Source organism: Falco naumanni, chromosome 15, assembly GCF_017639655.2.
Source record: "Falco naumanni isolate bFalNau1 chromosome 15, bFalNau1.pat, whole genome shotgun sequence".
NCBI lineage: Eukaryota > Metazoa > Chordata > Aves > Falconiformes > Falconidae > Falco > Falco naumanni.
The window spans coordinates 21,262,091-21,287,660 of record NC_054068.1 but is presented as its reverse complement, the minus strand read 5'-3'; the positions used below and the strand labels follow the sequence as shown (position 1 = coordinate 21,287,660).

General features: G+C 59.7%; 2 protein-coding genes across 3 annotated transcripts in view; both read right to left on the bottom strand.

Moving 5' to 3' along the window:
• Positions 1 to 805: 805 nt before the first annotated feature.
• On the bottom strand, positions 806 to 13,053 carry FA2H (fatty acid 2-hydroxylase). The gene is made up of 7 exons (XM_040615525.1): positions 12,768 to 13,053; positions 6,632 to 6,727; positions 4,766 to 4,908; positions 4,550 to 4,656; positions 3,096 to 3,268; positions 2,379 to 2,631; positions 806 to 1,702 (listed from the first exon to the last, which is right to left on the bottom strand). The coding sequence occupies exons 1-7, from the start codon at positions 13,026 to 13,028 to the stop codon at positions 1,623 to 1,625; spliced, it is 1,113 nt and encodes a 370-aa protein (XP_040471459.1). The 5' UTR covers positions 13,029 to 13,053; the 3' UTR covers positions 806 to 1,622.
• A 4,561-nt stretch (positions 13,054 to 17,614) lies between these two features.
• WDR59 (WD repeat domain 59) overlaps positions 17,615 to 25,570 on the bottom strand; it is a 51,136-nt gene continuing 43,180 nt past the window's right edge. For both annotated transcript variants that reach the window (XM_040615272.1, XM_040615273.1), the window contains 6 exons: positions 24,087 to 24,199; positions 22,863 to 23,010; positions 22,698 to 22,770; positions 21,007 to 21,133; positions 20,439 to 20,581; positions 17,615 to 19,323 (listed from right to left, as the gene is read on the bottom strand). In XM_040615272.1, the coding sequence (XP_040471206.1) occupies positions 19,088 to 19,323; positions 20,439 to 20,581; positions 21,007 to 21,133; positions 22,698 to 22,770; positions 22,863 to 23,010; positions 24,087 to 24,199 (840 nt within the window). In that variant the 3' untranslated portion in view covers positions 17,615 to 19,087. The remainder of the gene's footprint in view (positions 19,324 to 20,438; positions 20,582 to 21,006; positions 21,134 to 22,697; positions 22,771 to 22,862; positions 23,011 to 24,086; positions 24,200 to 25,570) is intronic.

Here is a 25,570-nt window from a genome sequence, read left to right as displayed (position 1 = left end):
TCCCCCCAGGCAGCGGAAGGGCCGTTGTGCAACACGCGGTGACTTCCCACATCACCCCCGCTCCCCGTTCTCGGAAAGCTGACCGAGGCAGAGGAGGAAGGGGCCAGGCAGGCTGCATCCCCCCGGACTGGGTTTTGCCTGCTGGAAGAAGGGATTGCCTGTGGGAAGCACATCAGGAAGAAGGGGATGGGGTAGGCTGCGCCCCCCATGTTGACACTTGCTGCTGTTTGTAGCACCCCAACCCCGTCTGCTGCACCACAAACCGCAGCAAGGCTTGCCCAGGGTGCTGAAACACCCTCGGCGCCAGCTCTGCGCCCAGCTGGCCTTCCCACACGGGGCAGCAGGACCCCCCAGGACTGTACGAGGGACTCCGGTCCTTCGGGACCTTCCGCTGCCCTCCCCATCCCCGCAGCCGGGACCCCCCAGCCCCAAAGGAAGCAGGCTGGGGCCACCAGTGCTGGAAATGGTGCTTGACCTCTGCGGGGTGCACAGGAAATTTTACGGGTGGCTTCGTCAGAGGGGCAGGCTGGTTTTGGGAAGCACCGGGCGGTACGTGATGCTGTTGCCCAACTTCAGAGAAGTGAGCGGCGGCTTCAGCCAGTTTCCGCTTACCGAGAGCTCGGGGTCACTCAGGTTTGCTGCAGCTCCCCCCGGCAAAGAGCATCTCCCTCACCGTCACCAAGGGCACCACTCTCAGCAGCACGGGGAGCCAGGAAAAGCGACGGTGAGGGGCATTGGCCCCTGGGAAAGGGTGCACCAAGGGTGGAAGAAGGCAGGAGCAGCCCCGAGGGATACATTTGTCAGATCCTTTTTAAAAGGCTTTATTTTTCAAAATATACAGTGTATTTACAATTGTAGTGTCTACAGTTTTACATATAACTTTATTCCAAACCTTTAAATATCTGCAGTAAACATTAGAAAAAAAAAATAAATCACAGGATCAGCAACAAAGGCATCTCGCAGCAATTCTGTTCATTGGAGTTTGAGTTTCAGGTAGCCAATGTCTACAAAAAACATAAACTTGATAAATTTGGCAGAGAGATGGTGTGCACTGGTTAGAACAAGGCAAAATCCAGACCTGGGGGATTCCCTGCAATGGGCGAGAGGCCAGGAAAACCCTGTCCTGAGACCAGGCCAGGAGAAGGACCCAGGATACGGGAGCCCCTTGGCACGAGTTAGGCGATGGGGTTAACTGCAGCGTGCTGGGCGCCGTGGGGAGAGGGCACCCTGGGAGGGGACAGGCTCGGGGCGGCGAGGGGGGCTCCGGCAAGGTGTCAGGGCGGAGGAGGGAGGGCAGCATCAGGCACTTCATCTCTCGGGCAGCAGATCTGCCCGTGCATCCGTGGCCTGGAGTGGGAGGGCGGCAAGGAAGGGGCAGGAGCCCCCCAGGAAGCCTCGCAACCTCCTCCTTCCCTTTCCCCACATCCTCACCCCCTGTCACCCTTGGCAGTGCCACAAGCGGACCACAGCGCACCACGGGGATGCTCCGGTGTGAGGCCACTGCTGTGGCACAGCCCCCGGCAAGGGGACAGGGGCCAGCCGGCCTCACCGCGGGACTGGGAGGGATGCCAGCCCCAGCCCAGGAGGGACGGAGCTGGTGGCTGGGTGCTGTGCTGGGGCCATCAGTCCTCTTTCTCGAAGGTTTCCTCGGGGATGAGCGTCCGGAAGGGATGATCCCAGAAGCGGGTGCTGATGCCAAAGCCTGTGGGCAGGGGAGAGAGCGCTCAGCCCACAGTGCCACCATCACCAGGATGGGGACAGGGCACAGCTCGCTCCGCGCTAACTGGCGAGGGAGGAGCGCCTGCGTTTCGGGGAGGGGTGAAGGCAAGACAAGGGCAAAGAGGAAGAGCAGAGGGAACAGAAGGAGCTGGCTGGGCCACGGTACCAGCCCCACGGATGATAGCTTATCTGGATGGGGCGTTTTCTCCTAGGAAACCGGGCAAAGGGCAGGTTGAGCAAGTGCCGGGCTGCTGAAGGTGCGGGGCGGACCCGGGGAAGCCTGGGGCCTCACCCTGCGCCCGCCAACACCTCCCGGCGGGAGGAGATGCTGCGCTGGGCAGGGATGGGCACCCACAGCCCTGCGCCACAGGGGCTCTGCCTCCGCCCCAGCATCCCTGGGCGGCATCGGTGCCCGCCGGCGAGACATCCCGCTGCCTCCACCGCTGAGCCGGCTCCCCGTCCTCAACCCAGGGGCTGGGAAATGGGTCCCATGGGGCTGCAGCACCTCGCACGCTGCTTCCCCGTTGGCGTGCTGCTCAGGTTTCCCCATCCCACATCCCAAACAGCAAATATTTCCGAGCATCGGCTGCACAGAGGCAGGCAGGCCAGGCTTCGACAGCCTTTGCCACCAGTGGCACACACAGGGAACGCAGCGCTACCTGCTTTTTGGTGTTCAAAGTGGTGCTTGACATGGTAAGCCTTCAGACCGTACAGGTAGGTGCCTTTTTTCGGTGAGCCGTAGTGGAGGTAATAGTGCATCATGTCGTAGATGATGTAGCCGCAGAGCCCCCCGACGAACACCGAGAGCCCCAGCACCTCGGGCAGCAGGAGCCGCAGGACGCCGTAGAAGAAGCCGATCACCAGCGAGGCTGGCACGGGAGGGAAGACCAGGCGGGAGCTGTCGAAGGGAGACTGGAAGCAGAGGAGGACAGTGGGACAGGCAGCTCCTAGCTCACCACACGTCCGCCAGCGCATCCCCACCAAGCGCTGGGGGGGTGCCCGTTCGGGAAAAAGCCATCACCAGAGCAGCCCCCCGGAACCCGCCCCAAAAGATGTACCCGGAGCAGCAAGGGGTGGCCGGGCAGTCGGTGTCTTTGGCTGGCAGGTCCCCGAGCTCCACGGGGACACTTCCTCCAGCGAAGCTAGAGGGAGCCCATAGCTTTTTTGGTCTTCCCCCTTGCCCAACCGGAGCTTGCAGATTTAACTCCAGCTCCTCCGAGCCCGTCTTGCAGCCCTCGCCGGTATTAGGTAAGGGCCCCGCTCGGGGCGAAGATGCCACGAGTCACGTTGAACACGCACAAACAGGCTCCACCTGAGCAAAGGCCACCGTTCCCACGGCCCGGCGGGCGCCGGCGGGGGCGGCAGCTGCGACTCACCTTGTGATGCTGCCCATGCAGCAAGAAATGCAGGGTGATGAGATAGTAGTTACTAGCGGGTGGCTTCATGTGGAAGACAAAGCGATGGATGAGGTACTCTAGCAGGGACCACAGGAACATCCCCAGGAGGAAGATGAAGGGGAAGAAGTATTTGTGGACGGGGATGGAGTACTCTACACAAGGAGACATGCAGCGGTCAGCGGGGCAGGTGGCATGCGGGGGCTCTTACTCATCGCCATCCTCCCGTTGGCACCTGGGTGAAACTGGGCTCTCCCTCCCTCTCACCTCTCATCCACCTCCTGCCCCAAGCTTCCCCAGGGAGCCACCTAGCCAAGCACCGCTCCAAGACATATTTTCCTTTGATTCCCACTAAGTCACACTCTTTAGCAAAGGAGTTGGCTTCTCACTGCCGCAAGGAGCCGGTGAGAGGGGTCCCCTGCATCCCAGGTGCCAACAGGGGCTCAGATGGGCACCCCAGTGACAGCCCTGTCCTTACAGGGCTTCGCTCACCAGAGCGGGGCAGGAGGGGCCTTATCTGTGCAGGCAGCACTTGTGACAGTCAAACAGTCGTGCTGGCAGTGGGGTTTCTTTTTTTTTTTTAATTTTGAGAAAAAAAAAAAAAAAAAAGGTTTCTTGGGCACTTTCCCCCGCAGAGCATTTTTCAGCCACCTCCTCCTTCCAGGGCCGGCTGCCAGCCCCATCTCCTCACTAGCACATTTCAAACCGCTCCCCGCCCCCCAACCTGTTAATTTTTGGGAAATCAATCAATCAATAAACAGCCCCTTGGCAACGAGGTGCCAAATGCCATGAGGAGCAGAGGGTGGTGCCAGTGCAGCGGGCACTCCACCCTGCAGCCGGGCACCGCTGGCACCGGGTGGCACCTTGCGAAAAAAAAAAATAGGGAGCCCAAAAAAAAAAAAAAAAAAAAAAAAAAAGCAGCACAACAAAGACGACAGCCTGCCCAGGCCATGCTTGTTATTCCCGGGGGAGCAGACAGTGGGAGATTCAAGGGCAGGCGCTTCGGGCAAACAAGCCCCGCAGTGTGCGATGCCGGCGGTGCTGAGAGCCGGGTTTGTTCACCCGCTGCGGCGGCATTCAGCCGTGGCCCAGGGTGGGCGTCAGCGGGGGGTGCAGCGCCACAGGGCTGGGGTTTGGGGATGGAGGGAAGGGAGACAAGAGGGAGTGAGCTGCAGCCCGGGCCAGAGGCCTCCGTGCTTCTATCGATCCCCCCAGGGGGACAGAGTCGGTGGGCGAGCTCAGGCGGCTTCGTGCGGGGGACATGCCGGTGGCTGTGGGGGTGGGGGCTCACCCGCTGCTCTTGCATGCGGCTCGTGGTGAGCGTGCACGGAAGGAGGGATGCAGAAGGGATGCAGAGGTCTCCCTGCAGGTGTCCTGCCCCTGGGCCTGGAGCGGGGGCAGCAAGCCCAGCCCAAAGGCTTTGCCACTGCTCGTACCTGTGGTGAAGGAGGAGAAGAGTCTGGTGTTGCCCTGGGCGAGGGACGTGTAGCTGACCCAGCTGAGATAGAGCACCACGGGAGCCCACACTATGAACACCACGTACCTGCGGGGTAGAGGGAAGTGTCAGGGGGAGCGTCCCATGGGTTGGCAAGCCGTCCCCCCCTCCCCACGGAGGCACCGGCCAGGGCACGGCGCAGACCCTGGGGGCTCACCACGCTGTTTTGGAGAGGGACTCGAGAAAATCCGAGTGGAAGAGGCGGATGGGCCGATCCACAGGCTGATGCACCCACTCGTCGTACTTCTCCCCCAGGTAGCCCACTTGCCACAGCAAGGGCTTCTGCCAGTCCACCAGGTCCTGAGGGAGCAGACAGCGGTTGTACCCCCGCGGGACCCACACTCCGGCCCAGTACCAGGCACAAAGCTGCACTGGAGCTGCGGGATTTTGGGCTGCAAGCCCCTTCCCACGCCCCACAAGCAGCTGCTTCTTGCTCCAAGCAGCCCTGAGCTCCCCACAAGCAGCAGCAGAGCGCAGGCAAGCGGAGCCAGGCACGCAGCAGCCCCGTCTACCCAGGAACGCAGGGCTGAGCTCACCCCTGTGCCAGCAGGTACCTGCTGGTGGTTCAAGGTGAAGGCGGCCGTACCCGGACCTGGCTCAGCATCAGGCCCTGATAACCGAGGCTCTTTCCCCCCCTCCCCGGGAGCTGCCAAGATTAGATAGCAAGCAGCGATACTGCCCGCTTGCTAGCCGTGCCAGCAAGCCACCAGCAGGACATCGAGCCCATCCCCGTGGCATTGCCTTGGCCAAGGGCTTTTCTTCTTGCAGAGAGGACGCATGGGGTGGCCGCAGCCATTGGAGTGCTCTGGCAGCGAGGGGTGAAGCAGAAAGAGATGGAGAGCAGGGATACAGGATGGGGACGCAAACACCCGTCGCTGTCGCTCCTCCCGCAGCTGCGTGGCTGCAAGAGCAAGAAGGGACTTGTGCAGGTGTGTGTGTGCATGGGACAAAACCAGAGGGACACGACCAGCGGCGCCGCCTCTGCCATCACTCAGCATCTCTGGACGCATCTTCTGCTGGCCTGGCCAGATAAGGTGGTTTCTCAGTCACACCCCTGCCCCGGGACAGAAACTGCGCTTGCCCAGCCGAGCCCCAGACCTGGCAGCTCTCCATCGGCCAGCCTGTGCCATGCCGGCACGGCGACCAGCACCGGGGCTGTGCCACCGGTGGTAGCGGGGATGGCTCAGCTCAGCGTGTTTCAGGGCAAGGAGCTGAGGCGGCCGTGGGCATTTCTGGGTCTGCAGGCAGGGATGGATGCGATCACGCAGGAGGGGAAACGACCCCAGCCCGCAGCGGGTGTGAGGGGTGGGGATGGAGACACCCTCTGCCAGGGAGGTACAGAAAAAGTTGGAGCAGAAAGGCCACTTTGGGATGGCAGAATCACTTTTCAAGGTGTTCAGCAGCAAAATAGTAAGATGGGGGCGGGGGGGGGGGGAAGGTGCTCTCCTGCTCCAAAAGCTCTCGATCCCTTTCCAAGATAAAAGCACGCTCACCGACAAGCCAGGGCAGCCAGATAGTGCCACAGAAGGAAGGGACATCCGAAGGCACCATGGGGACAAATCCCCACTCCCATGGCACACTCAGAGAGAAGCTGGCAGGGCGCACCCTGTGCACGTAGGAATCACCCTGCCTGGACCAGGGGATCCCTTAGCACTCCAGTACTCAGTCAAGAGGAAAAAGTGAAAATAAATAAATAAAGCAAGCAAGAAAAAGAAATAAAGCAAGGTGTGGCTTGGCAGCACGTCCCACTCGAAGGGCACAGCCACTGCCAGAGAAAGCCATCCCTGCCCACGCGGCCGCAGCAGCAGCCTCCCAGCTTGGCTGCACCTGGGCAATAAAGCGCAAGCGATGCGCCAGCGCCAGGAGAAAGGGCAGAAGCATCCAGAAGAGCTCGGCTCCCTCCCAGCATCCCTCCCATCCCGGGGGTCAGCAGGAAGCCAGCGCTCACACAGGGACGGGGAGACCCTGCCTGCCCCAGGGGCGCTCCGGCAAACAGCGTGCCAGAGGAACCCCCAGCTCTTACCGTCTCCACATCCACTGTTTTATAGCGGGGATCCATCTGTGCCGGGCTCCGGGCTGCAGCATCCACTGCCTTCTCATCCACTGACTCAGGGAGACTCTGAAAAAAGAAGGCAAGCCCTGTGGTGAAGCATCAGTGGCAGACGTGGTTGGGACGTGGGTGACATGGGTGACGGCCATGTCACCCAGGCTCATAAGCAGACCTCACTCACACCCGCCTGCTAAATAAATAAGGGAAAAAATTTGATGAATTTAAGTCAGTCAGTTCCTGCAGAGCAGGTTCCCAAGGGATGCGGCCACCAACGAGCTGCACTGCGCTTCCAGCTGCGCACCGAGCATCACACGCTCAGGTCTCTTTGGAAGCCTTCCCCACACCGTGGTCGGGCCACCCCAGCACGCTGCTGGGAGGGCTCTGGGCGCCACTGCTTCGATGCTGCGAAGCGGAGGCTCCTGGGCCCTTGGCTGGCATCTCCCCTTGCAAGCAGGCAGTGCCGCAGCACAGCTCGCCCTCCTGCAGGCCAGCGACACCGTGAGCACCAGCCTGAGCCAGCAAAGGCATCGGCGGGTTGGTGCTCACCGTGTCGGCACCAGGCTCTCTCCTCCCCATCCCACCCCCCCCCCAGTGAGAGCCCCACTCAGTGGTTCGGTCCCCGAGGAAGCTGGGGACAAGCTGGGGACCATGGCACAGCCAGTGCCACCACCCTGGCTCTGGGCATGGGGAAAAAAACGCAGCAGGAGGAAGGGCACCTCGGGAAGAAGGTGAAGTGTCCTTAGTGGGGCGGCGCTGGGCCAGGCACCTTCGCCACAGGCTACGCAAGATGGGGTGGGCTCTTGGTTTTGGCTAGAAAGGGCACGCTGAGGCCCGGGGACCGGGCGGTGCAGCGGCGGCAGGATGAAGCCCAGGCTGCAGTCCCGCTGCCAGGGCTGGCTGAGAAACAGGAGAAACCTGCCTCGTCTGATGCTTGGAAGCAACCACATCACCAGCTGCCAGCACCAGCCTCCTTCCCGCGGCCCTGCCAGCACCGGCGCCGGCCCTGCCGCTGGCGGGGGGCTTGGTGAGGCCGCAGCGTGCCCATGCAAGCCCTGAGCTGGCCGTGCCCCCCAGCAGCAGCACCGGCAGCCGGCCAGTTCCCCAGGCAGGACGTGCCAAACATGCCTTTTCTCCGCTTTGTCACCTTGAGTTACCCATTAACCCGGCAGCAGGGCACGGCGCGGCAGCCCCAGCGCACCAGTGCCCACTGGGGTTCCCAGCCCCACTGCTCCCAGCAAGGACAGGTTTTCTCCCAGCAGCTGTGGTGCAAATGGGGTTCCTCGACGGATGCTCTCCCTGCTGCTCCAAGAGGGATGCGACTCCCTTGAGGGATGCGAGGGCATCGCATCCCTGTGGGAATAAACCTGGCAGCTGCAGGAAGAGCCGGGATGCAGGAGGACCAGCGTCACCTCACCGGGGCGGGCAGGACTTTACTCCGTGCTGTGCTGGCAACGCCGCGGCAGGGCCCAGGTGCTGTCTGCTGACAGCAGGCACTCCTTGCCGGCCAGGCTCCCACCCCCTTTCCCAGGCTAGCCAGATTTCAAGCCTCATCCCACTGGTACAGGGGCTGAGCTACCCAGCCCCAAGGCAGCCCCTCGCCCCGGGGGTGCGGGCAGGGCAGGGGATATTTCCAGCCAGGCTGGACTTGAGCAGACATCAATTTTATTTCAGGCAGAGCACCGGTGCAAGCTGATTCCATGGACCACCACACCTCCCTCTGTGAGGGTCCCACCACGATTTTCAGCTTTGCACTCTCCATCCTTCAGCAAGACATCCTGAAACCCTGGGAGAGGGGGGATGCCCTGAAGTCCAGCCAAGAATGGTCAAATTATAGTTTTGCTTCCTCCCCACAGGCACTTTGGAAGAATATTTGCCTTTAAGAGAGACAGGCAGGTTCTCCATCCCCCAAGAAACGAGCCCGTGGTCTCCGCCTCAAAGCCTGTACCACAGCATTACCGGCAGCGGGAAGGATGCTTAAGAAAGCGGGGCTGACGCAACACCCCAGCACCTCTGTTCCCTCTTCCGAAACATCCACGTGCCTCCGGCTCCCCTGCCCACGGACACCCGAGCACCACGTCATGGCTGGAGGCTTCCCCAATCTCCCGGGTCAGGGAGGCGGACAGCGGCTTGGACCCCACCTCGCTGGCAGCACCCTGGCTGAGGAGGATGGGTGCCACCAGCGAGATGCCATCGCCCTGCGTGCTATTGCAGCTCCCTTCCAGCGCCCAGCCTCGCCTGAGTCACCTCCTCCTCCTCAGGCAGGGAGCAGGAGGAAGGCTCTCCCCTTGTTCACCCCGGGGCTGGCACTGAAAGGACCCACAACCGTGGCGCAACCGGGATGCGAAGCCATGCCTGCGTGCCCTGGCTCATTCCCCAGAGCGGCGACATGCTCCTGCCTGCCCCAAGCACGCAGCCACCCCACGGGGACCGAGCCCCACCGGCACCCAGACCAGCGCTGGGGCTTCTGCCCATCCTCCTCCTCCTCCTCCAAATAAAATGTGGGTTTGAAGGAGGCTGAAGGGGTCTTTGCAAGCACTGGGTTCTGCCTGTCATCCGTGGGTGATGCTGATGCATCCGAGTCATCCCCCAGCAAACAGGTCCTGCTGGCAGGGATGCGCAAGAGGCCTGATGTAACGAAGGGAAAGTTAACGCCTATGAAGCGCCGTCTTCCCGCGCCACCACCCAGGCAAGTGGCTGCCCCGACGAGGTGCCAGCTCTCCTGCTGGGATGCAACGGGGCGAACACCCAGGGCATGACACGACGCAGTGACCGGGTGACCCGGCACAACCCCTGAGCATCCCACTGCCCCGTGCAGGTCAGGCAGGGAGCAGGTGCCAGCTGGAGAGCCACGCTGCCCCTGTGCCGCCCCGCATTGGGGCTTGGGGTGTCAAAAGAAAACTAAAATCCAGCCACGGCGTGAGCAGGTACAGATAGGAGGGGTGATCCAGCATGGAGCAGGAGGAGAAGCTGGAAACCTGTCCTCAGCCCAGGGAGGGCAATGCTGCCTGCCAGCCACCCTGCCAGCAGCCCCGACCCAGTTTTTCTACCCGTGCCCCTTTGCCCAGTAGTCAAACCCAGCGGGAGCCCTGCTGTGCCTCTGCATCGCCCTGGAGCCTCCCACGCCTTCACTGAGCTCCTAAACTGCTCCGTTTGCTGATGTCCACGTGGGACAATTGCGTGGGCAATGCAGGCTCAGGCGTGGAGCATGGGGACAACCCCCGAGGCACAGGGAGCCCGAGCGAGGTTCCCACCTGCGGTGGCACAGTCCCAGCATCACCGTCCCACTGGCACCACGGTTCCCGGGAGCAGCTGGCGGAGCCCCATGATGCTGCATCTCAGCCCATTAAGCACTGGGGACAGCAGGACTGTTAGAAGGAGGTTGAATTTAGCTTGTTCAAATGATATAATACTTTAAAAGCCACTTCTTGTTAGCTACCTCCTGAGAACGCACAAGTGCCTACATCCAAGTGAGCTGAGGCTGGGACGGAGAGCCAGGGCAAGCCTGACACGCAGCGATATGGGTGAGAGGATGGGGAGGACAGCAGTCCCAAGAGGGATGGAGATTTATGGTGATTCACGGCCACGTCACGTACCCCAAAGAGGCTGTGATGAAAGACTCTCATTGCTTAAATTGGAGGAGTAATTAGATGATCCAGTTTCCCTCTAGCAAGGCTGTTAAAATCCACTGTCTAGTTTGGGTAATTATCGCTTCTCACTTTGATCTCTCCTATATATTCTGTTTACATAGATAAAAATTCTGGGTATTAATTTGTCCTTAGCCAAATGGGTCCAGCTGACGCAGAAGAGAGACCCATGGCTGAAGGATGGAGCCAAGCTCCCCAGAGCCACGGGAAGGGGCGCGGAGAGGCGTGCCGGCGGGATGAAGGCTGGCTCCCACCTGCCTCTTCGCCTCTCCTGCATGAATGCATTTCCCCCCTTCCTTTCCAAAACCCTCAGAGTCCCTGAGTGTAAGCAGGGGGGTGCTGGATGCCTGTGGGACCACAGGCTCCTGCATCCCTGGACAAGGGGATGGTGCAGCCCCGGGACCTCCAACAGGCAAGGAGAGGCACCAGCAAAGCCATGGGGGTCCGGGGCCAGAGGGGGCAATGCAACACCTCCTCGAGGCACGTCTGCCCGAACACAGCCAAAGCAAGGACCCAAGGGCCACTGAGGGCATCGACTCTCGCCATCTCCCTCCAAAGGGGATTTTTGGGGGGTGGCAAGTGTGGCAGAGCAGCTGACGCATGGCGTGCACGCCAGACGTGCAGGATGGTTTATCTAGTGCCAGGTAGCATCTGATCTCCCTGCGTCCCAGCGTTATCACACCATCTATTTACACTGGGACAGTGGCAATTCCCCTCAGCCAAGGCTTCGGTGCAAGAACCCGTTTGTCCAGTACCTTCCTTCGCCCCAACCAGTTGGGCTCGTCACGCCTGCGAGGGGGCGGTGGCAATGAGTGTCCCAACAGAGGAGGTGCCATCGCTGGGATTCAGGGAAAAAGCAGGCATGGTGCTGGGGCTGAACAAAGCCTCATCTGTGGCGCTGCTGCCGGTCGGGACCGAGGCTGCGCCACGGGGAGAACAGCAAGTGCAAACAAGCAGCCCAGAGGGACCGACTGGTCACCGACCTTGCTGGGATGTCCGGAAGGGAAAGCGGCCACTGGACTGGCCAAGGGGGCTGGGCTGGTCCCGCTGCTTGGCCATCCTCACCGTGCCGGTGCCGTGTGCCGGTGCCGGTCAGTACCTGGGGCGGCAGCACCTGGTGCTACGCTGCCTCCTGGAAGTTCCTGGTGCTTTGCCGGGTGCTTTCCCTTCCACCTGGGCAGCCACGGTTGGGACGGTGCTGAGTCACAGCCACCCTTGCCCCATACCCGGACAGTCAGGGAGGTGGCTGGGCTCCTCTCCCCACCAGCAGCCGCTCAGCACCGGCAAGTGGCAGCACCCAGCACCCCAGTGCCTGCTGAGGGCCGGTGGTGCCAGGAAGGGTGCCTTGCCCCATCACCCACCCCGTGCCCTGCAGCCCAGCTAAAAGCAACACTGAGGTGCATATCCCCATCACCCGCAGCCCTGGCAAGGACACCAGCACCTCCTCACCATGCTGGCATGCCAGGGTCACCCACCAGCCCTGCCTCCCAGTGACAGGGCTGGGATGTGACCGTGGGGTGGGACCCATCGATACAAGGCTCTGTGCTCCGGGGATGCAGGGTGTCTCAGGCCCTGAGACCTGGACCCTGCGTGCCTCGGGATCCCCTGCACCTCAGGCCCCACAGACGGTGCTGACAGCCCCGCAGGTGTCCTCGGAGCCAGCGTGCCCCACGCACCCAGGAGCGCTGCCTTAAACACCCCCTGCCCCACACACCCCTGTGCACTCCCTGCCCCCCACAGCCGGGACCCCGAGTGTCCTGTGCAGCTCAGACCCAACGCACCCCATGTCCCACACAGCTCAGGCTTGGACCTGGGTGCCCTCCTATACACCCTGTACACTACACGTGCCCCGAAGGCTCCATGTCCCATACATTCCAGACCCTACACACCCTTGGCATGCCCAGTAGACCCTGGACCTCGGGTGCCCTGTAGACCCCATAGAGCTCAGGCCCTGCACAGCCCTGACCTGGGGTGCCCTGCAGACCCTGTATGGCTCACACCCTGCACAGCTCAGACCCCAGTACCCTATAGACAGCTTGGACCCTACGTACCCTGCACTTGGGGTGCTCTATAGATCCTGCACTGCTCAGATCCCACACAGCTAGGACCTGGGGCACCCTATAGATGCTGTACATCCCGGACCCAGGACAACCTATAGACTTGGTACATGCCAGACGCAGGAGACCTCAGCCCTTGGACACCTTATAGACTCCATACACCCCAGACCTGGAGCACCCTACAGATGCTGTACCTCCTGGGCTTGGAGCACCCTGGATCGAGGACACCCTATAGACTGGGTACATACCAGACGTGGGAGGCCCTGGTTCCAGCACGCCCTACAGGACCTGCAATGGCACAGCCCTGGGACAGGAGCACCCTGGACCCAGGGCACCCTACAGACTCGGTACGCACCAGACACGGGACTCCCCATAGAGCCCGCACCTCGGCGGCGCAGCCCGCAGTACCTGCTCCCCGCCGGGCTCCATCTCCCCCACGTAGTACTGCTCCAGCCAGCGGCGGGCGTTGGCCGAGTGCCGGTGGGGCGGCCCGTCCAGCGCCGCGCTCACGTCGGTGCCCGCCCGGCGCCGCAGCAGCTGCTCCCCGCCCGGGTGCAGCCGCACGAAGCCGCTCAGGTCGTAGAGGCGGCGGCGGCAGGAGACCAGGCAGGCGCCCTGCGCGCAGCGCGCCCGCACCTCGGCGGCGCTGAAGGAGCGCGGCGCCGCCATGGCCCCGCTGCCCGCGCGCTGCCCGCACCGCTGCCCGCGCGCCGCGCTCTGCCCGCACCTGCTCATCTGCATACATGCATATGCGCCAGGCCCCGCCCCCGGCCCCGCCCCGCGCCGCTCGTTGGACCGTGCCCGGGGGGGCGGGGCTTGGGCTGAGGGGGCTCCGCCCCACCGCAGGTGCCCTGCCGAGGGGGGGGGAATGGGGAACCCCTGGGGGGCGGGGGGACCCCTGCAGCGGGAGCGGGGGGCAACCCTGGGGCGAGCAGGGAACCCCGGGGGGCAGTGGGGGTGCGCCCCTGGAGGGGCATTCGGGGGACACACACCTCGGGGCACTGGGGAACCCCCGGGGGGGCGACACACCCCTGGAGGGAACGGGGAACCCATGTGCTATGGGGGGCACCCCCAGGGAGTATGGGCACCGCCGGGGGGGTAACTGGGGGGAGTGGGGACCCCCCCCGGGGTACCATCCTGCCCAGGGTGCCACCCCCCAAGCTCTGTGGTTGCCAAGGCTGTGGGAACCCCAGGCCCTGCTCAGAAGCCCCCAGGAGGGGGGGGGTCCCTCCCGGGGTTTCCCCCCGGCACTGCTCACTATGAGGCACCGTGCCCTCCCCTGCTGCTTCAATTTTTAATTAAATTTCACACCTGCAATTAGCCCGGTGGGCAGCACCGTGGCGGGGGGGGGTGTGGGGGGCAGGTCCAAGCAGCCCCACCCCCCCCCCGGAGAATCACAAATACATCACAAAAAACAACAAAAAAGGAGCTTCTGTCCCCATCTTGGGGGGGAGCAGCCACTGGGATTGGGGAGGGGGGGGGAGGGTCTGCTTTGACCCTTGACCCTTAGGGGCTGGCCACGTGCCAGCAAATTTTGGGGTGGCAGCTACAGCCAGCGGGTAGGGTGGGGTTTGCCAGCTCAGGAATGGGGACCCCCCTGCCCTGCCCCAGCCCCCCGGCTCCGGGGCGCTGTGGGGTGCTGGTGGGGCGCTGAGCGAGGCCTTTAATCAAGAGGGATGCCGAACCCGCCGCGCGGCCGGCGTCGCCTCCACCTCCGGGAAAAATCCTCTTTTTTGGGTGGGGGATGGGGGTGATTTTCCACCCCGATGGTGGGAGCAGAAGGGTTTGGGGTGGGGGTATCCCTGGGCGGGGGGGCTGCCATGGTGCGCCGGCGGATGGGTGCAGGGGGGTCCCGCGGAGGGGGTTTGGGGTGGTAGTTGGAAGCATCTTTTGGGGGCCAGGTGGGAGGTTGGGGGGCCCCCGGGAGGCTGCCAGGATGCCCCAGAGCAGGTGCCGGGGGTGGGATGCCCCATCTCGTGGGGCGGGGGTCTCCCGACCTGGTGTGGGTGGGTGAGCTCAGCCCTGGCCCCCGGGGAGGGATCAAGGTTTTTTGGGTGAGCGTGGGGGCGAGGTGGGGGCGGGTCCGGACGAGCCAGGGTGCTCAGCTGAAGGCCAAGCACCCGCATCCCAAACCAGGGGGGCACCCCAGACCCCCAAGGTAGGTTCAACGGCCACCCCCCATTGCGGGGGGGGGGGTGCGTGTGAGGCAGGGGGGACCCCAGGTCCTGACCCCACCGCCGGCTGTGCCACCTCCTGCCACCCCGGCCTGTCCTGCCGGCGGCGTGGGTCCAGGATGCCGTTCGTGGCTCAGCCCTGCCACGGCGTCCCACAGCCTCGGCGGTGCCGGGACCAGTGGCTCCCAGCGCTTCCCAGTGTGTCCCAGCCTCTCCCCACAGCCGCAGGGGCTGGCGAAACTGGGGAAAGGCATTTCCTTCCCTTCCCTTCCCACCCACGCCCGAGCAGCGCTCGCGGGCCAGGGCAGGCGCCGGGGCGATGGCCCGGGAGCTGGGGGGTGGCACCACGTTTTGGGGTGTTGGGGGTCCCCTGGGCACCGCGTGCTGCAAAGGGCCCCGGCGGGCACAGCCTCTGCCAGCCCTGCACCCCCCTGGCGCGGCGCAGCCCAGGGTGCCATGCCACGGGGTGCACCGTCCCTGCTACCGTCCCCTGCCAAGCACATGAGGGGGGGGGGGGGGGCTGCCCCCAGCTCCGCCGCAGCCTCAGGGACACCAGTGAGCTTGCTGGGCGCTGACACGCCCTATGCCCTCACTATGGGGTGCTGACAGCTCCCGGGCTCTGTCTTGGGGCAACGTCCCAGCTCTGTGGTGAGGATGGGGGTCAGGGGTACCCCATCACCCCCCCAGCGCAGGGATGCACCGAGCACTGGTGGTACTGGGAGAAGGATGGTGCCGGGACCAAGCTGTACAGCAGGCACTGCCATAACAGCACCAAATCAGCAGCAGAGGGCTTAGCCGATGGCCAGCCGTCCCCACCGCGTCCCTGTCCCCGTCCCCATGCCGTGCCGAGGCACCAGGGAGTGGAGCCGGCTGGCGATCGGCCTGGCCGAAAGGAGAGCAGCCAGCCAAGGTTTTGGCTCATCAGTTCCCAAACTGGTTTGCCCGCCAGACAGACGGACGGACGCTGGGGCTGGCGCGAGGGAGACGGCAGGAATGTGCCGCTGGGCTCTGGGCAGGATCAGGCCCTGGAGCACTGGCAGAGCCTGATGCTGGGTTAATGGGGCTGTGGCCGCAGAGGAGGAGGGGGCCAACACAGATGCTGCGAAGAGCAGCATCCGCGGGGAAAAGTTTTCCTTGGCACCTTCTCCGGTATCATCATTCCTCACTTTTTTGCCGAACTTTGATTGCTGGAGATTGAACTCCCTTCTCCGTGCACAGAGAGCCTCAGCAGGGATGAGGAAGGCACCCCAAGCTCCTTACACCCCTGCTAGCTCTGCAGAGCACAAAAAGGCTTGAAAAAGCCGAGGGCGGCCTGGAGGGCCCAGCGTGGGCTGTGGTGGGAGCTTTCTCTTCCAGCCATCGCTGGGAAAGCCAGCGCAGACGCGCGGGTAACAGCCCTGGGACGCGCTCAGCGGGCGGCTGAAGCAAGTCTTGCCAAAGCAGCTACTCGGGGCTGGCCCGGAGGTTCCCCGCACACGGCATCGTCCTCTGTGATGCGCAGGGACGGGTGCAAGAGCAGGCACGAGGTGCGGGGGCAGCTCGGTGGGGTGCTGCCAGCTGGGGATGTGTGGGCAGGGGTCTCAGCCAGCAGCAGGGGGGGCCTAGGATGGAGCTTCCCTCCCTGGAAGTGGCCAGTGGCTCCCACGGCCCCAGCCCACCCGTGGCACTGGGGATGCCCTGAGGGACGTGGTTCCATGCCCTTCCCACGCGGTGCACAAACCTCAGTGCCCCCCTAGCTCCTGCACCAGCAGGAACCACGACGGGGTAACAGCCCTCCCCGGCACGCAGGGCCGGCCACTGCGCTGTCCCTCGGCTGGACGGATGCTCTGCTCCACTTGCCTGGTGTGACCACGGCGGCGGCCCCAGAGCTGGTTCGGTGCGCTCTGGCACGTCTGTGCCAAGATCCACGTCCTGAGCAGCGCCTGCCTCCTCTCGCCCTCCCACTCCCTCCTCTAAAAATTCAGAGATTTGCCCAGATTTGGGAACTTTTTGCACTTTACCAAGTCATCCCACCGAGGTGGGTAAGAGGACAAGCAGCGGGGGTGGCAGAGCAGATGACGGGGCCGGCGTGGGTCACCAGTGCAGCAGCACGCCCCGTTTCTGATCATTTATTCCGGAGGGGCTGCCGAGCGCAGCGGAGGCAATGCGCTTCTCGCCAGGCTCCAGGCCGGTGAGGATAAGGCATTCCTGTTTCCTTGCAACAGTCACCTCTGCATTGAGCAAGACCGCTCCCAAAGCAACCACCACACATGCTGCAGGGTGTGAGACAAATGCCTGCAGCATCCGGGAAGAAATTCCACCCACCTGTGCAGGGCTGCACAAACAGCCACGGCAAGCGCTTTTCCGCCTTCCTCTGGAGCACCAGCCGCCATCCACCTCGGAGGTATTCAGATACTATGGAGATAGACCGTAATGAACTGTAATAACACACATAAATCGCACAATCTGACAGTCCGTCACCTTTAAATAACAAGTCTCCTTTCCCTTCCAACCTACACGCGCACTCAAGCATGGAAATGAAAATACTTCCGAGCTGAATGGCCGTCACGTAGGAAGGCGGAGGGCGGGAGCCCTCTCCCCGCAGCTGGAGAGCACCCTCGCCCGAGGGCCAGCGCGGCACCCGCCGCGGCGTCGGGCAGGACCCCGGCGCACCCGCCTGCTCGCTGGGGGCACGGACGCTGCCCCGGGCCTCCCCAAACGGCAGGACCAGGGTTTGGGGTTTGGTTTGCTGGCAGCCCAGGCACCGCCCAGCTTCGTTTTCGCAAGAGGCGCATGGTGACCCATGGGCAGGTCCCAGGCCGGCGTGGCATCGCCGTGCCACGTGCCATCACATTGTCCCTGTGCAAACGCAGCCGCTGCAAGAGCCAGGGTTGGGGGTCCCGGCCGCAGCCGGCCAGCCCCTCAGCTACTGCAGGTCTCTGCTGCCACCAGGCGCAGGCACCCAGAGCAGGGCCCCTGCTTTGGGGTGCAGGGAGAGCCATGGGGTGCAGTGCCGACTGCTGTGCCGGGAGGGCGAGCTGCTGGGGGCTCCCCACGGAGGCAGAACTAGCACGGTGACACCAAGTTCTATCAGAACAGCACTTAAAAAAATAATTTTAATGTTTAAGATACACCATCTGTTTATTCCACAGCAGGATCCCGCAGCCTCGGTTAGCACAAAGGCTGGGAGCGGGCACAGCACGTGGCCCTGCTCAGCAGGCGAGCGTGGGAGCGAGGGATCAGCGCCGGCACAGGGCAGGGGTAACTCCAGCGGGCTCAGCCCTGACATGCACTTGCCCAAAACCAAAGCTCAGGCTGCAGCCTGCTCAGGAGGCACAGGCCGTGCACACAACCAGCCACCCGGGATGGGAATGCCCTGCAGGCACAGCCCCAAACAGATGGATCGATCCGGTACATTCTCCATTTGAAGCTCCAGAGGGAGAAAAGGCACAAACCTTTTGCCTCCGTGAATCCCACCACCCTTCCAAAACCCCTTTCCCCCTAGAAACTGCTGCCTCCCCGGCTCAGGAGCCTTGTCATTCAAGCACACCAGCAGCAAACCTCAAATTATTCACCGATTTCCCCTGCAGAGCCTGGAGAAGAGAGTCAAGAGGAGCTGCATGGACCAAGCGTCCTCCTTGTGTTTTCTCAGTAAGGAGGCTTCCCGAAACGCCCTCAGATGCCATGATCCACGGAAACACTGCGTGGATCCCAAACTCAAAAGGCAGATGCCTTTCCTGGTCACCAGGACGTGTGTCACTGTCAGGGCAGGGACAGACAAGTTAAAGTGCATTATATCACCTGGTCAGAGCAGGAGATGGAGACACCTTAAGAGTCACTGCTCGAAAACTGCTGGAGGAAAGCAATTAATCCTAGTGACCGCGGGCGCACGGCTGGGCTTTTGGCAGCAGCTGCGGATACTGACCGGTGAGTAGGAAGCTATTTAGGAAGTAATCCTGAAAAATGTAGTTTCATTCTCTTGCTTTATGTCTTGCTTTACCTAAATGATGTAAACAACCATTCAAAATAAGGACCCTGTTACTTCCACCAGTAACTGAGCACAGCCGCACGGACTACTTGCTCTTCAAGCGCAGTTTACAGTTCGCCTTTAGAGCTCACTGTTGCTTGCAAATTATTTCTGCCTTAACTGTGTGAGACAACTATTTTGCTCACTTTGAGCCCCTGTAAGGAGGCACCTCTAAAGACACTACGGAGTCGGAGCGAGTTTGGCTCTGCTAGGTGAGCCCTTTGCAAAGAAGCTTTTTTAACACCACCTCATCCCAACGGAGACTAGCCAATATTCACACACCCTTCTGCAGGAAAGAGCAATTTTTCTGGTTCAGCATCCATTGCCAGCAATGGACACGGGGAGTTTGGTCAAATCAGTCTGAAAGCAATCTGGGAGGTCAGGAATACTGGAAGCACTTGTAAACATCACTGCAGCGCATCGCCAGGACATCCTGCTTCAGCTCCCTGTGGCATCTCCTCCAGACACTGTGGAGCACAGCTGATTTAACATGGCTTGGGAATTAAATATTGAATCCAGTTCACAGGCGCCCCGGCTGCCACCACTGCTCAGAAGGTGCTCTCGAGCAGGCAGTGGCACCCACAGCCTGTGGGGCACACCTCCTGCGTGCGAAACCACTCCATCATATGGCTGGTGTGGCCTCCGTGTCCACACGTCAGGCAGAAATTAGAGGAGCCTCGCACTGCCACGTGACAGATAGCGCACTGGAAGGTGAAGCCCTTGCAGATGGCACACTGGGTGCCGCGCACCTCGCTGCGGCAGTGGCTGCAGTACACACCAAACTCTGGCAGGAAGAAAGAAACGGAAAGCAAGGCAATCAGTGCTGGCAGAATTGTGGACAAAGAAGCCCTGCATACAGCCCCCCCGTGACCGACAGATGAGTCCCCCAAACCCACTGCCCACAAGGTCTACCTCTAATCTCCTTCCCAAGGGTGGGAGAGAATGGTCTTGGTGTGGTCTCCACACAGGAGCAAAGAAAGGGGCAGTCAGCGTGCTGGGGCACAGCCGGGCCCACCGATTCCCCTGATGGCTGTCAGCTGTCAGCTGGGAACGTGTGTCGCATTTCTAGTTTGGTAGATGCTGACACATGCTGCAGAGATGAAGGCTTCCCGGTGGCCTCCTCTGCCTTGCATCACTGTGTAATGTAACTAAGAGCAAACGAGAACGGCCTTTGTTTCTCATCACAGAGAGAGCAGAGAGCACTTGATGCGTGCTGTATCAGTGCTGTGACTGTTAGCCAAGAAGGGGCAACGGCAGCGGTCAGAGCCACCAATTTCCACTCCAGTTACTCCCCAGGAGGAGCCCCATGTGACAAGGCAAGGCAACCACTGCTTCTCTGGCATCTCTCGCCTGCTTCTCTACTCCCAGGTTAAGCATATCTTTTCCCAGAGGCCTAGGAAGAAGACATTTTGGCAACTGTCCTTAAGGAGCCAGTTCTGGGCACTTGCGCTACTGAAAATATTTTGGGAGAAAAGTTCTATTTGCCTATTCCTTGGCTAGCTCACCCACAGTTAAGCGATCTTGCAATTTTACACGTGCACTATACAGACACCGCAGCCCAGAATCAGAGATTGGGACAGTGCCTCTCTGGGCTTTTACCCAGAGGGAATAAAGAATAGCCATCACCATAAATAGCTGAATATTGCTAATGTAGCAGTATTTGCATTTCCAGCTTCGCTGGAGAGATGTCAGAGTCTACAAAGCCCTTGAACCAACATCTGCAAGCCTCACATCTCTGCCCCGAGCTGCAAAGAAGCCAAAACCATTTGCTGGCAGAGCTAACCTCTGGGCACACCGACGACACTTTGCATCCCACCTGCTGACCGCATGTTCCTGAGCTCCCGCGGCCGAGCCATGGCTCTGCCTGGGCAGCCGGAGCAGACTGAGGCAGGCACTCACCAATTCCTTTGTGGGGATCAGGAGGACAAGAGACGAACTTCAGAACTTCGGCCCGCTTCTCTCGCAGGCCCCAGCGATAAAGGATTTCTCCATAGCACTTCTTAAAGTCATCAAATTGCTGAGTGTTGGCAGGATCCAGGAGCCTAGAGGAACAAACGGGCTCATCATCCACCTCATGGACTCTCAAGAGACTCGGGCTGCAATCCTCTTCCCACTGATGGCTACGCAACCAGCTTGCATTGCTGGAAGAGCAGCAGATTACTTCCTACATGTTGCCCAAACATTGCGGAATGCTAACTGGTCTGCCTTTCACTTACTCTACACTCCAGGGTGTAGGCACAGAGGCTGGGCTGCCCTCTGGGGCCGCCACCACGGCCACTTACAGATGTACCGTATGCGATGCCAGCAGATCTGCAGCACGAAGCTGCTCTGAATGACAACCTGAATGAAAAGGTCTAGGAGCAGGTGTGGTACCTCACTGCACCACCAGAGACCTGGCTGCAGAGTTCCAGCTGACTTGGGCATGGCATCCCTGAACAGCCGCACTCTGAGGCAAGCCAACACCTACCTTTTGTTTTTCTCATGCTGGTCTTTCTCACGTTCCCGATGGTCGGGATACATCAGGTTTCCGTAGCGGAAGTCATCCGGAGAAGACTCGCACCAGGGAGTGGAGGTCTGCTCCGCATCTTTGTTTGCTGCAGACATCGAAAGGTTGTGAGCGTACCCCGGCGAGCACAGGCTTGTCAAAACTGGGGTAGGGAAGGAGACAGGGAAGACTACACAGTTGGACACCCCGGTTTTCTCCCTAAGACATGGTTGTACCACCTTCTGCACTTCTACAAACACTGCCCTCACTCAGAAAACCAAGTGCCAACCCCTACTTGCCAAGTGCTTCTACTGCACATCTGGTGACAGGATGGGAACGGGGAACGTCAGGGAGAGAAACCTAACACGGAGGAATCCCTTTCGCCTTCCACTTTAGACAAAAAGTGGCCAGGCAACCAATTCCATGGAGTTTGCTTGGGAATATTACCCTGGCAGGCCTGGGCCGCTCTTCCCTGGATAGGGAGGACTCTCATCACCAGAGCTGCCATTATGTAAAGGGGCCTCTGTATGTAAGGAATTGCCCTGGGGGCAGGGAGAAGACTGCTAATAATCGCTACAAGACAACATCAGCTCTCTCATTAACCCCCATCCTCCACTCTTCCCCATGTCACAGATACCTTGATATCGCAGCACCGAAAGCTACAACTTTGGTGCTAGCAGGGCTGACACTGCCCCAGGCTACGTATATCGCTAGGAATCGCCCAACAGCTTCAGCTCTCGACACTGGAGCCCTTAAGAGCGACTTATCTGACACATTCGACTTATCTTTGACACCTTCACAGCTTGGCAGAAAACCTCCTTAGGCCCACGGGTATTCATGGCACCAGGAACACAGCCTTCCCAACCGCTGCTGTTTTTCCAGTGACAGGAGAAACCACAGCATGCTTTTTCCCCCTGAACCCTGTGGAATTAGCTAGCTGATGACGTTGCAAGGCTATGCTAGATAATCGTTGAATGATTGTGGCGACTGGGAGAGGTGCCTGAGGACTGGAACAAAGCAAATGTCACCCCTGCCTTCAAAAAGGACAAGGAGGACAACCCAGGGAACTGCAGACCAATCAGCCTGACCTTGAAACCTGGGAAGCTGATGGAGCAGCTAATCCCAGGAACCACATCCAGGCACATGAAGGACAAGGAAGTGACCAGTAGTCAGCATGGATAACAGCTTCCAACTGTGCAAAGTGCTAGGGCTGTGGAAAGCTTATGGCACCAGGCAGCACTGAGGCAGCCACCCCGAGTGCTTGCTACAGCCAGGCTGGAAGCAAAAACTACAAACTGGTCTGTCTTTTTACTTGTTTCCAACTGGAAAAGGCAGCAGTGGCAACCCTTGGCTCTGCGTTAACCTGTGACCCAGGGGCCTAGCTCGGTACCTCCAAGGTGTTTGTAATGGTTTCTCCAAAGCCCAGTCAGACAGCACGCTACAGAAGCCAGAAGGGGCAGGACTGCAGGAGCATCGACACTGTTACTGCAAGCCGTGCTCGCTTCCAGCCATGGAATCACATCATGTCAGCCAAACCCTGGAAAGCTGCTCTGGCAGAGCCCACCTGCAATCAGAGCCAGCACTAACTCCCTTCTTTCCCCACCACAGGAGCCTTCTAAAACCCAGGCCAGAAGGGAGGGAGATTCCTCTATTTACTACCCAGCTGTCGGTACCTATGCTCCAGCCTCCAGTGCCCAGTCCAGGATCTGACATGCTGGAACAGGAGCCCGAGGAAGTAAAGCTGGGCTGTTGAGGGGGAAAGGAGAGGAAACCATGTCAGCTACGCGAGAAATGTTCAAAGATATCCAAGGCAAATGGGAAAGAAGTGGCGATCATACGTATCGGCTGTGGGAGGCCAGGTTGGAGGCCCGCTGAGGAAAGGGGCCATAGGAGTTTGGGCACCCCTGTAGCCTGGACTGGGCTTCAAACACGCTGCAGAGCATAGCCAGGGTCTGCACATCGTGGAGCTGCGAGTAATGAGCCAGCCTGGGAAATCAAAAAGACAGACAGTATGAGACTGGGCAGAATTCAGTAGCAAAAGCACTGGGACTCCAGGGCAAGCAGTTCCAAGCCTGTTGCATAAATCGATTTGGGTCACAGAACTGCCCGCAGGAGGCATACACGCTCTGCAGGACTGGGTTGCCCTCCCCGTCACATCTTTGAGGAGCCCAGCGCTCCTGAAAACACTCATGGCCTAACAGGTGGGAGAAAGATGGGAGCTCTGGGAATCCAGCAGTGCTCATGGCCTGATTATCCCAAGTTTGCGCAGCTTCAGGAACAACATCCACAGAACTGATTTTAACTGGATGTAAAGCTGGAGCCATCAGACTCACCCCCAGCCACAACGCCTTTTTAACAAAACTCTCAACATGCAAGCATCTCGCATCTAGATCACAGGGCAAAACCCCACCACGGGTTTTCTGGATGGCTGTGAAGATTCTGTTTTGCTCTGAAGACTGAGTGACGAAGAACAACCTGCGCTCCCTTCCCATTGCTGCCACACAGCAGGAAAGAGCTAGATCAAGCAACAGTACGCACACACGACACCACACAAATCCTGTGCCTCCAAACAGGGTATACTGACAGATAACATCAATTACTAATTATGTCCCCTCCCAAACAGACTGTCTGGCAGGAAGGCATCTGCAGCTAACATTGGGCTTTGAGACCCGCAGAATGATTTCACAGTAATGCTATAAGGCAACAGTGAATTTGGAGGTGAAAAAAGCAGCTGCACCAACGTGCTCATTTAGGAGGTGGGGAGCAGCAAACCAAAAGCTCCAAGCCAGGCGTTGTGGGCATGCCTCCAACTTGCACCTGGCCTGTTGCTCAATGTTAGCCAGGCCAGACCTGGGTGCTAGATGGGAGGCCAAGTGCTGCCTCCTGTATGTCATAAACACTCTTGCAGCTTCCCTTCTTGATGCATCTCAGGCTTGAGAGGGGAGAAAACTACATGCTGTGGCACTGCTCCAGATCTGAAACGATGCTTTACAACATTCAGTTATGGAGGACTCTGCTTCAGCAACCATTCCCCAACCCCTCCCTGGCATTCAGACACCTACAAGGACTCCAGTAATTGACGTCCAAATGGATGTTGTGCCCAAGGTATCTCCAAATCTGGGTCAGACTTCGGTCCGAGACAGAGATCAGTGGCTACCATGGCCAGTGACCAAACCTGGCAGACAGGAAGGAAAAGCATCAAAGCTACAATTAGAAATAACCACACTCCCAGGGCACAGGTGTGCACAAAATCACTCACAGACAGATAATAATGGAGCTTCCCCCCACCGGCAGCAGAGAGCAGTTTCAGGCTGTGTGTCACAAATAATATATAGAGTAACACAAAACCGAAGCTTCCCCTGTCCCACTTGCTTTGAATTTGGGTTAAACTCTCAAGAAGAATAGTCCATAGTCTTAACAGACCTGTCAGGGTGGCTTAACAGACCTATCAGTGCATTTTATATTCACAAAACTGTTTAGATTTGATACAGTTCTTGGGTTTGGAGATGTCTGGTGGCAGAAAGTTTACTGGTGAATCATTATTTGCATGAGAAGTATCTTTTGATCGGTTGCAAGTGTTACTGAACATCTCTGTTCTCCTGGCGCCCACAGTACAGTTTACCATTTCTACTGCAACAATTTATTTCACATAAAACTTCTCCCTCAATTATCATCTTTTACTCTGAAAACAGTTCCATCTTTTCAGTCTCTATACCACTGACCTAGGACTGTTTTTTCTGCTATGTCTTTTAAAATGAGGCGATTAGAATATTCCAGGGAAAAACAAAGCTCCTAGTTTGGCACAGAAAAAGAGCAGGAAAGGAAAAGGAGCATGGTGCTGGAAAGACAGAAGAAATCAGAGCTGACAACATGGAAAAGAAAACTCGTGCTCCAAGTACGAAGTAGCGTCTCAAGTTGCTCACTGTGAAACTAGAGAGAAAGAAATGGGAGAGAAACTGGAACAAGGACAGGGCTGAGTACAAGACAGCACAGAAAGGAAATGGGAAAGACACCACTCCCTACACTGCTATAGAGCACATCTTACACGTAGCCTGCAACTCAAGCCTCCATGTCTGCTAGGAACGAGGCAAGCTGCCATACAGGCTAGAGTTACACAGGACAGGGAAAACCAAGCAAGAAACAGAGGTATCTCAAGAAATCTTGCTGAAGTTATTCCACCCAAGCCCTGCTCCAACAGGGGCAAACCAGACAGCAAGATGAAGTACAGACAATGGGGATCTAGACCTGCCTTCTCTCTCTCCTGGTCTAGCAGAACCCACCAAGCAGCAAGACAACAGCTTGAGTTTGCTTCTGCTTAGACCAGGTAAGCCTACGCACGTTCCCTGCCCAGGTCTGGGAAGGGTCAAATGCTCAGGAGAGCTGCAGAGGTGGCAGTGCCAGCTTCCATCTCTTTCAGGCACTCCTGTGTCCTGTCAAGTGTTCTGCCTGTTGCAAAGGTCTAACCACATGGAAAAGGATGGGCCACAATAGCCATTTTTCTCCTGTTACTAGCTGAAGGCAAGCAGCCAGCCCCGTTCTGAGGCTG